This window comes from Tenrec ecaudatus, chromosome 8, assembly GCF_050624435.1.
Source record: "Tenrec ecaudatus isolate mTenEca1 chromosome 8, mTenEca1.hap1, whole genome shotgun sequence".
NCBI lineage: Eukaryota > Metazoa > Chordata > Mammalia > Afrosoricida > Tenrecidae > Tenrec > Tenrec ecaudatus.
In genome coordinates, this window is record NC_134537.1 from 114,487,334 (window position 1) to 114,503,800 (window position 16,467).

Genomic DNA, 16,467 nt, shown 5'->3' on the forward strand with positions numbered 1-16,467 from the left:
GGCTCATCTCCTCCCCGTGACCCTTCTGTAAGGGGATGTCCAGTTGCCTACAGATGGGCTTTGGGTCTCCACTCTACACTCACCCTCATTTTTTGTTCTTTGATGTCTGATACCTGATCCCCTCAACATCTCGTGGTCACACAGGCTTGTGTTCTTCTTCCATGTGTCCTTTGATGCTTCTCAGCTAGATGGCCTCTTGTTTATCTTCAAGCCTTTAAGAGCCCAGATGCTATATCTTTTGATAGCTGAGCACTATCAGCCTTTCTTCACCACATTTGCTTATGCACCCATTTGTCTTCAGTAATTGTGTAGGGAAGGTGGGCACACAATGATATGATTTTTTGTTCTTTGTTGCCTGATACCTCGTCCCTTCTAAATCTCGTGGTCACACAGATTAGTGTGCTTCTTCCACGTGGGCTTTGTTGCTTCTGAGCTAGATGACTGCTTGTTTACCTGCAAGCCTTTAAGTCCCCGGATGCTATATCTTCTGATAGCCAGGCACTATCAGACTTTCTTCACCACATTTGCTTCTGCACACATTTCTTATCAGTGATCGTGTCAGGAAGGTGTGCTTTATGGAATGGCAATTTAATAGAACAAATTATTCTTGGATTGAGTAAGTACTTGAGTGGAGGTTCAATGTCCATCTCCTGCCTTAATACCAAACTTATAAATATATGCACGTAGATCTATTTTTCCACAATCCTATATAAATATATTTACATATTTGCATGACTGTATTTAGACCTCTCTAAATGCCCTTTGCCTCCCAGTTCTTTCCTCTATTTCCTTTTACTTTCCTCTTGTCCCACTATCATACTGAGTCTTCATTTGAGTTTCAGTAATTTTGGTTACATTGCCTTTGCTGAATCCCTACCAGGCTTCTCACACCCTCCTTGCCATTAATTTTGGATCATTTGTTGCTCCCCTGCCCCTGGGTTGGTCAACACTACCTCTTTGGCCCTGCCTCCCCCTCTCCTATGTCCCCCATGGAACCATTGGTTCTGTTGTTTTCTCCTGTTCATCCAGCCTATCTATAGATAGATCTATAGAGATAATAATATGCACCCCCCCAAAAAAAGCATAGCAAGAAAAAGCGACAAAAGAGAACACAATGATGACAACAACAAAGAAAACCAATGACAAAGAAAAGAATAAATTAATTAAAATAATAATAACTAAAAAAAAGGAAAAGAAAAACCTGTAAATAGATCAAGATCTGATTTTTGATCTCTTGGCATGTCCTCCAATCGAGTTTGATGGGTTGGCATACTCTGGCCCCAAAGTCTATCCTTTGCACTCCCTCTTTCAGTCTTTTGACTTCTGCCTTCATGAACACACAAGCAGGCAAATCACTGACAACTTCCGCCTTTTCTCTATTTATCATGATGTTGCTTATGGGTCCAGTTGTGAGGATTTGGGCCCTCTTTGCATTGAGTGTAATCTAGACTTAAGGCTGAAATCATTAAATTTCATTACTAAGTGCTTCACTTACTCCTTACTCTCAGGAAGCAAGACTGTGTCATGTGCATATCACATGTTAATAACACATTCTTAAATCCTGGTGTTGCTGGAAGTTATACTAATGATATTTAAAATACTACCAAAGTTACCCAGAGTGGATTGATTCTCAGAAACTGTGAGACTAAGAAAGGGTTTGTGGTCTACTTTTTAGTAACAGAGGCACCTATGAAGTGCCAGAACATGAGTCATTTATTATGGATAACAGCAGAAATTATAAAAAAAACACACTATCTCTAAACACATAATAAGGAGGGGTTAACACTAGAGGAGGACTTCATGTTTGTTCAAGTGAAAGGTCAATGAGATGCGGAGAGCCTCGGCAAGGTATACTGAGCCAAGAGTCACAGCAATAGACTGAAACATGCTTATAAGCTTGAGGATGATGTGTAGAAAAGCAGCATTTTGTGCTGTTGTTCATCGGTCATTATAAATCAGAATCAACTTAATGGCAGCTAATAGTAATAATTTTGAAGCTGCTAAATACAGAAGTATGGTTAACCAAACTTGGCTGTAGAGGTTCAATATTTCTTGAACTTGGACAGGAAAAGATTGGGAAGGCTTTAAAAATAGTTTCTGCATGAGGCAAATGGTTAAAACCCTTGGCTGCTAACCACAAGGTTAAAAGTTCGAGACTACCCAGAGGTAACTTAAAGATAGAATTGGGAAGGATTTATTCATACTTCCCTAAACTCAGGTATTGGAAACCCGGTGGAGTATTATTCTGTGCTCAAATATATGAGGTCACGGCATATCAGATCTACTCCACAGAAACATTTGTTTTGCTTTTACTTTGTATATTTATGGATGGATTAGGCTATTTTTTATTTACTGGGGTAGACCCTCAGATAACCTTCAAACATTCCAAAGATGTAAATATTCACTCATTAGCTCAGAGTGATCTCTCAGCCACATGGTAGTCAAGCCTCTCTCTACTTCTTAGTTGCTCAATCACCTGATTCCTTGCCCTTAGCCTCTATAGGCTAGGAGCTGTTCTGCCTCCTGTCACTATGTCACCGTTCTGGAGTCTCCAGCCAGAAAAGAAGAATGTACCCCACAGTTTCAGGGCTGCTCCTCTGAGTCTCCCTGCTACAGTCTACAGTGCATCTGATCTCAGCAGCTTCCACCACTTTAGACCAAGATTTTGAATATGCTCTTCCAAGGTCCTTAAAGGCTCCCCTTTCTGTTAGAGCTGCAATGATTTATTTCTGCTTCCAAAATTATGCATCCTTATAATTCAGGGGATGCAGGAGGTGCCGTAAGCAAACTGACCAATACCCTTCCTTAGTGTTACACCCGCCTTATTTCCAATCACGTGATGGCAGTTACCAAGACTAGAGTAGAGGAGCCATATAAAGAGCTGTGACTATTCCACCAAGATCTTCCTCTTTGTCCCTGGCCTTTTACTCTGCCAAGCGTGCCGTCCTTTTCCAGGGACAGTTTGTCTCCTGACAACACCTGTGTCTCCAAAACACATGAGAAGAGATCTCACCATCTTCGATTCTACTCTGGCTGCACTTCTCTCAACACAAGTTTGTTTGTTGTTCTGGGAGAGTATAACACTCTTACGCTTCTTCACCAACATCACAATTCAGAGGCACCGGTTCTCTCATCTGCCTTAATCATTGTCCAGCTTCACATGTACTTGAATCAGTTGAAAATACCATGGTTTAGGCCAGGCAAGTCCTCAAAGGGCATCCTGTGCATTTTCACATCTTAAACAGGGCTTGTGCCGAATATATTCCTGAAGCAATATGTCATTCTTGACTGCTTCTTCAATAAGCATTTATTGTGGTTCAAAGTATAGTGGAACATTTTACAACCTCAAAATTTGCTCCTTTAGTAATACAAAACACTATACTACTCAAACTGGTTTGGCACATAATAACAAATTTAGGCTCCCAATTAATTCTGAAAGATAACTGTGTAATCAACCAAACCATAGGTTATAACAAATAAAGTATATATAAAAGTGTGATAAATATAGTAAAGTTTAACATATGAAAAAATCTAAAACTAAATGTTAATGAACTGAATTCATCAGTGTATTAAGATCTTGTTACCTCATGAACAGGAAATATCTCCCCAGCAACAAAGCAATGGTTCACTACATGGATGTCCTTTCATGGAATTTGCTATTTATTTATGTGCGTGTGTGTGTGCATGCACACACGCACCTATATGCTGTATATTTAAATTAAAAATTATATTAAATATTAACAATGATAAATATACCTTCATGTTAAAATATAAAATAAAATAATACTTTTCACAAGAATACAAACAAGTTAATTAAAGATGGACCTGTTTTTATTCTTCTTTTTCACCAAGAAAAATTTGAATGCTTTGCTCACACATCCCTTGTGGATGCACTCTCTTATTTTGCTTCCAGGAAACCTTATCCTTTCAGTTTTCCTTCTACTTCACTCACCGTTTGATTTGGCTTTTTTGTGGGTTCTTTCACATCCACTCACATTCTTTAGCCCTTGGTAACAGTAAAAACCTAATCATATCTCTCTACATTCCTTTTCGTAGAGTTCGCCTGTAATTTCTGTATGTGTTTACCACTTGAGCCCTGGTAGCTAAGTGGTTACGCAATGGGGTGCTAGCTACAAGGTTGGCAGTTGGAAACCTCCAGCAACTTCGCGGGAGAAAGAAAGATTTTCTACTCGGGTAAAGAGTTACACTCACAGAAATTCACCAGGACTGTTCTATCCTGCCCTAAAAGGGCCACTATGAGTTAGCATCAATTTCATGGCAGTTAGTTTGGGTTTATGTGTAAAATGAGGAGCTCACCCTCCCCCCATTTTTTCACTGGCCTTGCACCTGCTACATAAATTTAGGCTTATTAAACCCTAGCTTGACATCTGCATTCATCTAATAGATACATTCCATATCCAATCGGAAATTCTAAAAGTCTACTGCCTAAATACAGTATCCCTGTTAATAATACTCTCTCTATGCTAAGAAGGAGATGATCAGGATTTGAAGTCATTTGTTACAATCTGTGGCTATTAATAAAAATGATAGACAACAATGACTATTTCTTCAGTTGGACACTTCTTAGGAGTTTCCTCTCTTTTATTTGATCTAAAAATAATTTTTAAACTTACAGAGACCCCCTGAGGCAGAATAGAGTTTCCTTAGCTGTCATCATCAGAAAAACAGGACTGTAAATCATTTGTTCATGGGGCTATTGAGTGGGTTTTGACCAGTGATCTTTTTACTTAGCAGCTGAGTACTTACAGGGATTATTACTCACGTCATTGTGCAGAAAATTACACTGCAGAGAGTAGATAAGGGGTAAGTGATATAGCCACGATTTCAAACAAGGAATCACAATGCATGCTTTGAAGATATTTAGAAGTTAGAATTATTCTTATAAAAGTAATTGTATACTACGAAGTATAGTAAAAGTAATAATACAAGTAATAAATGTTAAGTATGTATAGTACAAGTAATAAATGTTATGAAATATTACGAAAATAGCTAGGTGATATTGCAACATCAAAATAACAACTGTACTATACAAGCACAAAAATCAACTATAAAATATTATGGAAACTGCATTCACATAAGCGATGAGAATCATAAAATGATCCACTAGAAATTTGAAATGTTTTTGGAAAAATATGAAGACTTTTTTCTGAACAGCATCAAAGAGATCTTGACATAACATGGAGGAAGGTGCCCTGGGAAGATGCCTGGGAAGCCAAGAAGATGAAAATACAACAAAAAGATGTCCATTCGAGTCTGATGGGGTGCCATGTCCTGGCACCAACTCCATCCCTAGAGACTATTGCTCAGCTCCCCCTGCTGTTCTGCTGCATGCCCCCAGAAGTTGACTTCAGTGGGGTGAGCTCATGAAGGGCACAATTCCCGCCATGTGTCTCTAGTGTTGTCCCCAATGGTGCTATGGGTCAAGGAGGAATGCTATATCCAATGATGGGTGCACAAGCAAAGGTGGTGAAGAAAGGTGAGGGTACCTGGCTACCAAAAGATATAGCACCTGAAATCTTAAAGACCTGAAGATAAACAAGCAGCCATCAATCTGAGAGAAAACAAAACCCACATGGAAGAAGCACACCAGCCTGTCCTGACTCAATCGCTGAGAACAAATGGGTGCATAAGCAAAAGTGGCGAAGAAAGCTGATTGCGCCTGGCTATCAAATAATATAGCATCTGGGGTCTTAAAGGCTTGGAGATAAACAGGCGGCCATCTAGCTAAGAAACAACAAAGCCCACATGGAAGAAGCACACCAGCCTACCCCGACACGAATGCTGAAGACAAAGCAGGTGCATAAGCAAATGCAGTGAAGAAAGCTGACTGTGCCCGGCTGTCAAAATATATAGAATCTGGGGTCCTATAGGCTGGAAGATAAACAAGGGGCCATCTAACCGAGAAACAACAAAGCCCACATGGAAGAATCACACCAGCTTGTGAGATCACAAGGCGTCGAAGGGATCAGGTATCAGGCATCAAAGACCAAAAAAAAAACAACATAGCATTGTGAATGAGGGGTAGTGCAGAGTAGGGACCCATAGTCCATCTGTGGGTAATTGGACATCCCATACATAAGGGCTGCGGGAAGGAGATCAGCCAGTCAGGGTGCAGTGTAGTAACGATGAAATATGCAATTCCCCTCTAGTTCTTGAACGCTTCCTCCCCCCACCCTCCCACTATCATGATCCCCAATTCTACCTTACATATCTGGCTGGACTGGAGGATGTTCACTGGCACAGATAGGAACTGGAAACACAGGGAATCCAGGACAGATGAACCCCTCAGGACCCATGGAGAGAGAGGCAGTATCAGGAGGGTGGAGGGAGGGTGGAGTAGAAAGGGGGAACAGATTACAAGGATCTACATATAACCTCCTCCTGGGGAGATGGACAGTGGAGAAGTAGGTGAGGAAGACGTTGGATGGTGAGAGATATGACAATAATAATAATAATTTATAAATTATCAAGGGTTCAGGAGAGAGGGAGGAATTAGGAGGGACGGGAAAAATGAGGAGCAGATGCCATGGACTCAAGTAGAAAGCAGGTGTTTTGAGAATGATGATGGCAATGTATGTATGAATGTGCTTTACAAATTGATGCATGTATGGATTGTGATAAGAGTTGTATGGGCCCCTAATAAAATGATTAAAAAGAAAGATGCCTATTCTCCACAAGTTAACTGGAACCATAATTAAATTAATGTAGCTATAAATAAGTTTCCAACATAAACTTTGACAGATGATTTTTAAGTGTATCTAAATGTGAAAATGGAAAATGAGCAAAAGCTTTTGAAAAATAGAATAGTCAAAAGTCAGTTTTAAAAATAAGCCTTAAATTTTGTTTTTAAAGCAAACATGTTAACAAAAATAGAAAGCTGAGAAATAAACATATGTACAAATCGAGAATACAGTGAATGAGAAAAGTTATTGTGGAGAGAAAAATGTATTATTCCCTGGATGAAAAGAAGAGGGAACTGATGATTAGAAAATCCTAATACTATTCATGATAGTAAAATATACAACATTTTCAAAATGCTTCCCTCTGACTAGTTATCAAATTTAAGAAGGAAAGTTAGCATACTTTTAAGAAGCCCAAAATAAATATACTAATTTAAATAAAGGGAACTTGGTGAGTAAATATTTCATGAAAGAAAATTTTATTAAGAATAAAATAATATATAAACACAAACCACTAAAATAATTTTACAAAGGAAGAACGAACTCAAGTCCCTCACACACACACACACACAAACACACACACACACACACACTCACACACGCACTCACACGCAAAATGAAGATAGTTTATTCCTGGGCATTGCAAGTCATTTAAAAGCACCTCACACAAAAGAAAATCATTCCAACTAATTTTCCTTTTCTCACCATTAATCTCTCTAGGAAATAAAAGAATTAACTTGATAATAATTCCTCTTCCTCAAATTTTAACTGATCACTGACAATGGAGACTATGTACTGCGAGAACTTCAGTTTTAGAATGTAAAACCATATTTTATGAAACTTTTAAGCTAGTAACCTCACTTAATAAAGTTAAAAAGGATATTTACAGTCACAAGGAAATGTGAAAATCTAAGTATACTCTTACAGATTGTTACAAAAACATAGAAAATTTATTAATAAAAAAATCAAAATATGACGCTATAGTTTCTCAACATATCCTTCAGCCAAGCCTATACACTATGTTTTTTTTTAAAAGGACATTTTATTTGGGGCTATTACAAATCTTATAACAATCCATAAACTGATAGTATCAAGCATATTTTTACCTATGTTACCATCCTTAGACATTTACTTTCTATTGAGCCGTGTCTCTCCCATGTGACCCCTTGATAAATTGTAAATTATTATTCTTTTCATATCTTACACCGACCGCTCTTTTCATTCCTCAATGGTTAGAGAGAGAGAGAGTGTGTATGTGTTTATGTGAAAATCATTGTGATTGGCTCCCACATCCTCACCTCCTCTCCTCACATTCCCCCTACCCTTCTGATATAGCTATTCCCATTCCTGTTCCGGGTTTTTTCTTGTCTATACCAGTGTCACACTCTGGTCTAGTTCCAACTGAGGGGCAGCACTGGGGTCATGACAGTGAGGGGTGAGGACGCCTCAAGGAACCGGAGGAATATTGTGTTTTTCATTGTTGCTAGACTGTGCTCTGGTTAACTCATCCCTTCCCTATGACTGTTCTGTGGAAGAATGTACCATTGTCTATAGACGGGCTTTGGGTCTTTTCTCTGACCCTCCTTGCTCTCAATAATATGTTATTTGTTTGTTTGGTATGAGTCTTCTGATGACTTTCACCCCATTTCAACATCTCATGATCCCACCGACTGGTGTGCTTCCTCCAAGTTGGCTGGGTGCTTGTTTAATTTCAGGCCTTTATGACCCCCAGATGATATATCTTTTGATAGCCGGGCACCATCAGCTTTCTTCAACACATTTGCTTATGTACCGATTTTGTAGTCAGTAATCATGCAGGGAGGGGGAGCATTACACAATGCCAGTTTCTTTCTTTCTTTCTTTTTATTTTTTTTTATAATGCCAGTTTCTTCGAACAAAATGTTCTTATATTGAGGTAGGGTATGAGCAGAGGCCTGAAGTCCATCCACTACGTCGGTGTATTGCCATATAAATATATGTACATAGGACAACACCTCTATTTTTATGAATTAATGGTCTATATAATTCTTAAAGGGTTTTTCACTACACTTTAACCTTCCATGAAGAATTAAACACTCTTCAATTTTTATCACATCTAAAGAGGATTTATGGCATACTTGAGGGGCCCCTGTCATGTGCCTTTGAAATGTTCTTTAATACAGTACAGTTTGCAAAGAAATTCTTGTAGGACAGCTCTTGTTTCTTGGAAGAATAAGCAGGTGATTTGATGCAATGGGGGAAAATTTTTGTTAGTGCAACTTTCCTGCTTGATGTTTATGTATTTTTTTCTCTCCAGTGTCCTGTTCAGATTTCTTAACACATCTTCATAATAAGCCCCAGAGATTACACTATGTCCTTGGAAAAAAATCTAAAATTTGATATCCTGCACAGTCACCATGGCCTACCGAAGCTCCTTGAAATGAAGAGGTCCTGCTGACCCTTTTGAAAGTCCCTGCTGTTGTTGGACAGTGTTTGGAAAGTCCCAAATGAGGCAAGTGTGATCCTTGGAGAACTGGGCTGCAACCGTCCAGAGTGCAGAGACTTGCGTACACATGTCTCATTTCTAGTGAACCCAAGCATCTATGAACTGAGACCCTAGTCACCATCCTGTTTGACTTAATCTTGTATATGCAAATTAATTAGAAACAGCAAGGGCAAACTTCATATAGTTTACAAATGATATGAATATGAACCCTAGTGAGAATTACCTCGGCCAGTGGAAAAGTATAAAAAGTTCACAAAATTAGAATAGCGGTGGAGAAACAAACGAATGCAGCATACAAAAGATCGCTTTTGACATGAAAAAGTCAACAAATGAGATGAGTGATATGATGTATTCAGATCAATGATATTTTCCTGACAGGGAAAACAGTAAACTGGCAAAATATTGTTAGGCATCCTAGGAAAATAATTATATCATTAACAGGATGAAAATACCAAATTCTCCTCACTTTTCATGACAATAATCAGCACTAGAATATAATAGGACAATCAATTTGTAGATCTGAAGAAATGAACTTGTGAATAATCAATATTATTTTCAGAAAAGCATAAAGGCAAGAGATAGAACTTTAAGCATATTTGGAAAATTATAACAAAGATAATAACTTATTAATGGTGAAGTACAACTAAGGAGTGATTTTGAACAATAAACTCGAATGGAGATTCTACAATTAAAAGGGATTGTAGTTAATACTGCAGTTATCTATGTGGAGAATTAGGACCAAAGCGCCAAGGCAATTAAATTTTCAGAAGGAAATGTAAATATTGTGAATTCTGGTAAAGTTAAAAATACATACTTATCAAAAAGTGAAAATGGAGAGGGAAGAGGACAATTTGGAAAGGAGCTAATCATCTGAAATTACACAGCAGGTAGATAATGAACACTGAATTTAAAACATGAAGCAAATGCATCTAAATTCTTAAAGGTAATCATACTCTTTTGTTTTTCTTTAATCCTAAGAAAAATCTCTTTTAATCATAATGTGGTGGAAAATATTTAAGCCCAGTAATTTATTTAATGTTAACTCATATTATTTTTCTTTCTATTAAATGTGTATAATAAACTAAGCATAAATAGTACACACATATGCATCTCCTAATTTATCATTCTATTCACACAGATGCACAATCATATACTTTGAGAAAATCAATGATTAGCATCTGGTACGGGCTTATATCTGAGTGTTGATAATTGGAACTGAACAATTGATAAACTAGAGTGGTGTCAGCCTTGAGTCCATGAGTGGCCTCTTCTACACATTCATAGTGACCCTGAAGCCCAGGTGAACTGCCCCTGGGCGTTGCAGAGAGTGGAACTCTCTATGGAAGGAGCAAGTCTCATATTTCTCCTGGAGAGGAAAGTGGTTTAAACTGCCGATCTGGCAACTAGCTGCTCACACGCAAACACTAGCAGAGTTGAATAGACCCATTGACAGTGTTTTAAAACAACATAAAATGCCTAGGCACCCTTTCTTTGCTCTGCTTCACTATACACTTACTGGAGTTGTTGAGAGGTACTTGGAAATGTTCAGAAGAGCATTCTGATGTGCATTGTAGTAAAACATCAGGGAAACTCAATTTAAACACATCAGTGTCCTGAACCTATGTAAACTTAAAAATAGGCTGCAGTTACATTAAAAATAAATGAATGAAATGGCTGGGAGAGGTACATCTTATAATCTTATGTTATTTCAAAAGAGTTGTCCTCATGTCAAACCATGTACCTTGAAAATGATTCAGAATATGTAATCGTTTCTGTAAGGTTCCTCCCAAACCAAGATCCTTTGTATTTTCCTTTGTGAAGAAAATTATATAGTTAAAATATTAAATGACTATTCCATAAATATGTTAGTTTCAAAAGATGCACTGAATTCTAAAATATCCACAGAATAGATTTTTTTTCTTCCTGTATATTTTTTTGATAGGACCATTTGAGGAAGAAGAAGCTTTTTTTTTTAAGTGTTATTAAGAATAGGAGGAGGCCTAGTGGTATAGTGGTTACACGTTGGCCTGCTAACCAGAAGGTAAGCCTTTCGAAACCACCAGCTGCTCCACAGGAGAAAGACTGGGCTTTCTACAACAGTAAAGCTTTACAGTCTCATAAACTCACAGGAACAGTTCATCCCTGTCCTATAGGGTCTTTATGAGTCAGCATCGCCTAGATGGGGTGGGTGTGGTTGGGAGCTATGTATTTTATATTCAATGCTAAGTAGGTTCTATTGGATATTGCTTTGTTCATTGTCAGTATTTGTTTGTATTAATATGAATCTCTTTTTATGTTCAGCAACAACCTCACCTGGTTTTACAGCATTTTGGGTGGAAGGGGCAATCTGGTTGCGGTTCACTGAACTCCCACATGCTGACTGTGAATCAGAGTAGAATGCACCCTATCAGATTATCCATAGCTTTTGTGGGGGAAGTTATCACCAGAACAGTTAGGATGGTACACTTGTGATATTGTAAAAGTTTCAGAGGTAAACAAAGCACCTTATCCAAGTGTACCCCCATGGCCTCCTGGGGGCAAGCATGGAGGGTAGAGTAAATCTGACCTCTATTTCTTTAGTTCGGTGACTACAGTTTTACAGGCAGGAGCATTTCGTGCCAACAGTATCTCTGCATTACCTTTCCACGTACTGCTGTTGTTAGGTCCTGTCTAGTCAGTTCTGATCCATAGCAACACCACACACAACAAAATGAAACGTTACCTTCACCGGCATCATTCTTATACTTGATCCTGCACCTGACCATATTGCTGCAGCCCCTGTGTCATGCATGGTGTTAAATATCTCTATTAGAAAATGACTAGAAATGAGAATATTACTTACTTCACTGTAGAATACTATCTCATTACAAAGATGGAAATGCACTGATTTAAAAGCAGAGAAGAAATATACACATATAAATGGTTGAAAACAATTTTTAATCTTAGTTTAATTGAAACTTGACATATACAGTTTTAATTTTATGTAGCCTCCCTCACCTTCAGACTGCAGAACTTTAGAATTTTCTTGTGAAAAACATAAGATTATATAAAAATATGTGGGAAAATTGGAGTGTATATTATATTTTAGTAATACAAAAATTTATTTCTAGTTGCATTTATTTTTCTAAAATTTGGCATTTTCTCTTAAATATAAGAGTTATTGCTTGTCTAGGATCTTGTCTAATTTATTTTATTGATAATAATAAACATGTATAAAATTTCTTTTTTTATGTCAGGTATTTATTTTTCTATCGTGTGTGGAGATATTTGTCAAGGACTAAGTGAAGCTGCTCCTGTTTCTTTTCTCAAACCATACTTACTGCTCGACTGCTGATAGAAGACGCTAATCCCACCTGCCTGTGTTGGTTGGGCTTCTTAGCTACAGGGAGCCAAACTAAAACAGACCTGATGGGGAAAGGACAAAGTGGCATGACTGGGGATGTGAAAGGGGGAAGATGGATTCCAGTCAATGAAGTGGATTTTGGAAATGCTTGTGAACTTGAGGTAAATATTCCCTGGGACAACCTTGAGGAGGGCCAAGGGCCTCCAGCTTACCCATGAATGCTACGCATATAAAATCAATAGACCTTCTTTCACCTGGAGAGAATGAGCATTCTTGTTTCCCTTGACACACCTGTTGTCAAAACAGACCCAGCTGGGAAGATAAATCCTATGGTCTGCCTGCTGACAAAGAGCATCTGAATCCTTCCCTCAGTCATTTTCCCTGGTGGCCACTACAAATTGTTCTAAATGACTTTGAACATAAATCACTCTTGCTGTCTCGCTCTGAAGTTATACATAGAATGCATTTTCAAGGAGTTTCATGCCTATGATTTTGTCTGATCTTATTCCTATGTTAAGTAATTTTCTAATTTCTATGTATCAGTTTTCATTTCTTAACTTTTTAAATGGCTTAATACTATGAAAGATTCTAACAACTGTGGGTCATACTGACTTCCATTAAGAGTAAAGGCACAGATATTTATAATATTTTTTCAATTTATATACAAAAATTTTGTATGTATTTTATACAAAATAACCTGTGGGAGAAAAGTTCACTGTAAGCTTAAGCATTTCTTAAGTTTAATTATATCAGAAGGCCAGCTGTTCAAATGTGTCGACTGTGTCTTTCATATAACCAAAGTAAAAAAGGAGTTTGAATATCAAATATTAATGTCCCAGAGCGGCAGTCATTACAACACACTAATAGGAATCTGACAGTTTGATATGAAAGTATGAACACAATTTTAAATCAATATATTTAAATATTTTAAGAACAAACTCCTGATCAATTTTAATTTGAAATATAACTAAAGAGAATATTAAATAAATTATATAAATTATAGTTTACTTTGCCAACATGTTAGAATAAAAGTGAAGCTACTGTTCCTGTAAACATTACAGCCAAGGAAAAGCAGTTGGTTCCCCTCCGTCACTAGGAGCAAGTGGGTGGCAAACATGTGTGAGCACATATTACTGAGATTACTAAAAGCATTATTTTTGTCCAAACATTTTCATTTATGAAATAAAGCTGAGTACTTCCATATTTAATAGAGTAATGTACTTTCCATTACTTATTTCTGGCTTAATAAATTTATTTCTATACATACACATATAACCTAGAAGGATGTCTCATCGATTTGAAAGACTGGAGTAAGATTTTTTAAAATTTTCATATACTCAGGAAAGCAACACACTTAAGCTAAAATGAGCAAAGAGTAGTACAGAATTCATTAGCCATAATTATTTGATTTTAACATGTTGTTAGCACATGAACATACACATTTAAAGAGATTAATATTTTGACTTGTTTTGAATAAAGTACAGGAGAAAGAAATTAAGTTTCTGAATCAAAACTCTGTGCGATTACCATTAGATAATGCATGCCCATTAAAGTCAGAGAAATATTTAATATCTGAATTAAAAAAATTTAAGTTCAATGCACTTTGCAGAAATTACTTAAAATGTATCAAATAACCTTGTGCATCTTTAACTGTCAGAGAAAATAGTAGAGGCATCCTTTATTGACAGCAAATCAAAACAAAACAAAAACCCTGCCTTTAATTGAAAATAGTTCTTTTATTTGGCTGTTTGAAACTAACACTTATTTCAAGTTTTTCAATGATTTCACTGTTTTGAATTATTTTTCTTCAAATAGATTTTTAGCTTAAGGAAACTCAATATATACTTGAGGGATAAGGGGAGTCTATTTTCTCACATCAGCTAAAACATGACCTCTAAATGATCTTTTACAGTAAGCCAAAGCCAGCATCACATACCTTTCGGGAATGAATTTCTTTCACATACAATGGAAGTAGAAACTCAGATATACCTTCAAGTCGAATTCCCTTCTTGGTGACTCTCAGATTTCCCATACCATCCTACAAGCAATGAAATATAATTCACTTTTAGGTTAATTAGAGGATGAATATGTAGCCAAAATTTTCTTAGGCTTAAAGTGATCAAACAGCTCAGATCAATGATCTGAGGGAAATAAAGGATTGCATCTACTTCATGAATGACTGCAGTAGTCTGCATGCATAAAGGGGGCTCTGTTAAAATGACCGGGAAAACACGGCTACACAGGACCTACTGTCTTCTCCCCACTTGATCAGAAACCAGGGTTTAATGGCTTCTTCCTTTAGTCAGTTCAAGTATTATTCATTATAATTGTCATGTGAGAATGGAAGTAACATTGCAAAGAGATGTAGTATCATTTTACTGTTACCATGATATAAATATCTCAATAATAAGTAGTCATATTTATAAAAATATTCAGTAAACAATTAATGGTTGACTGGCACAAGTAAATATGGTGCTTCATTCTTAAAACTATGAGTTGCAAACATCCCCTATCTATAAATAAATAAATAATCTCGAGGAGGAGATAATGCTGAGAAATAAAGTTTATGAGGAAGGGAAAAATAAACAAGAGTGGTAACATAATGTCATCATGAATAAAGAAAGGAGATTGCATATCTACTGCTGTAAACTACTGCTTATGGAGTACAATAAAACACCTTAATATGCTGTGTGGTGTTTTCAAAAAGGAAGTTCATGGAGGTGGATTAAGAGACTCTATGAGCAACCTTGAAGAAATTATATGCCTTTAATTTGCTGAGATGTGGAGTTCTCATATTGAAACAACAGGATATATTTCGGAGTTGATTACTCAAAAGGAAGGAATCCACATTTAATTCAGCCCCCATAAGAAGAGACTAAATTATGTTTAATTCTTGAATTTTATGAGATTGTAGTTACACACTAAGATTTAACAGGCAAAATTACTTTGTAGAAATTTGTAGCACTTCGGTACTATTACTACCACTACTAATAAAAACCTGGTAATAAGTGTGAGGTGTTGGATGGGAGAAAAACATACATATATGTTTTATATATGATGAGTAATTATATCTAGAACTGCTAAAAAATTAAGGCATTGTATAGTATCTAAGTTTTCATCATCTTTGACTGAATATATATAATGGAATTTGAAGGCCAAATTCAGACATAATTTTAAACTTGAGACTTTGCAATTCTCAAACATCACTGAAAACAAACACAAAAATCATCAGCCATAGAAAATGACTTAAGGCACGGCAACCCATTAAGGTGGTCTTGAATCTACTGTGGAGAAGCTTATGCAATGCAGAACCATGACTATAAAACCAAGGAGAAATCTGACTAGTGATTTTCTCTGAGTAGAAAAAGATACTTTAAATACAAAAACACTGATTTGGATCAGTCTAAAAGGGGTGGGGGAAAGTGATGACCTCTTCCTCTCCTTACCACACCCCAAATTAAAGCCAGGGATAATATTATCAATGAAATGTTAAAAAAATAGTTAATGAAGAAACGTTTCAGAGAGAGCAATGTTGCAAGCAATATTTTCCCTAAGAATTGAAGGTCTTTCTTATTTGACAGTCAAAGAAAATGAAAGTGTCCACAAGAGAGAAAATTGTGAGCTGGTAAAGAATTTAAGGAAGTGAAACTTGAGGGATCTCCATCTTTGTGAAAGAGAAAAACGGAGATATCATTTGGACTCAAATTGAGGCAAGTAAAAAATATTCAAATTAACATCTGCAATGTCTAGTATGAAACCAACAAAGGATAACAAGTTAACTTGCATGGTCTCCTGCAACAATGAAGACTTAGTCTGAAGAGGAAACCTGCTTCTCTATTAGGTGACCAAATACGGTGACTTCTCTCCGATCCTTCTCTGGTGATTTGCAATATTAAACTACACTCGGAAAAGAAATAGGATTAACAGTGAAGGAGAGT

General features: G+C 36.8%; 1 protein-coding gene across 2 annotated transcripts in view; it reads right to left on the reverse strand.

Annotated features, from left to right (window-relative positions):
* SGCZ (sarcoglycan zeta) overlaps window positions 1-16,467 on the reverse strand; it is a 402,845-nt gene that overhangs the window by 211,133 nt on the left and 175,245 nt on the right. For both annotated transcript variants that reach the window (XM_075556756.1, XM_075556755.1), the window contains exon 2: window positions 14,466-14,567. In XM_075556756.1, coding sequence (XP_075412871.1) covers window positions 14,466-14,567 — 102 coding nt within the window. The remainder of the gene's footprint in view (window positions 1-14,465; window positions 14,568-16,467) is intronic.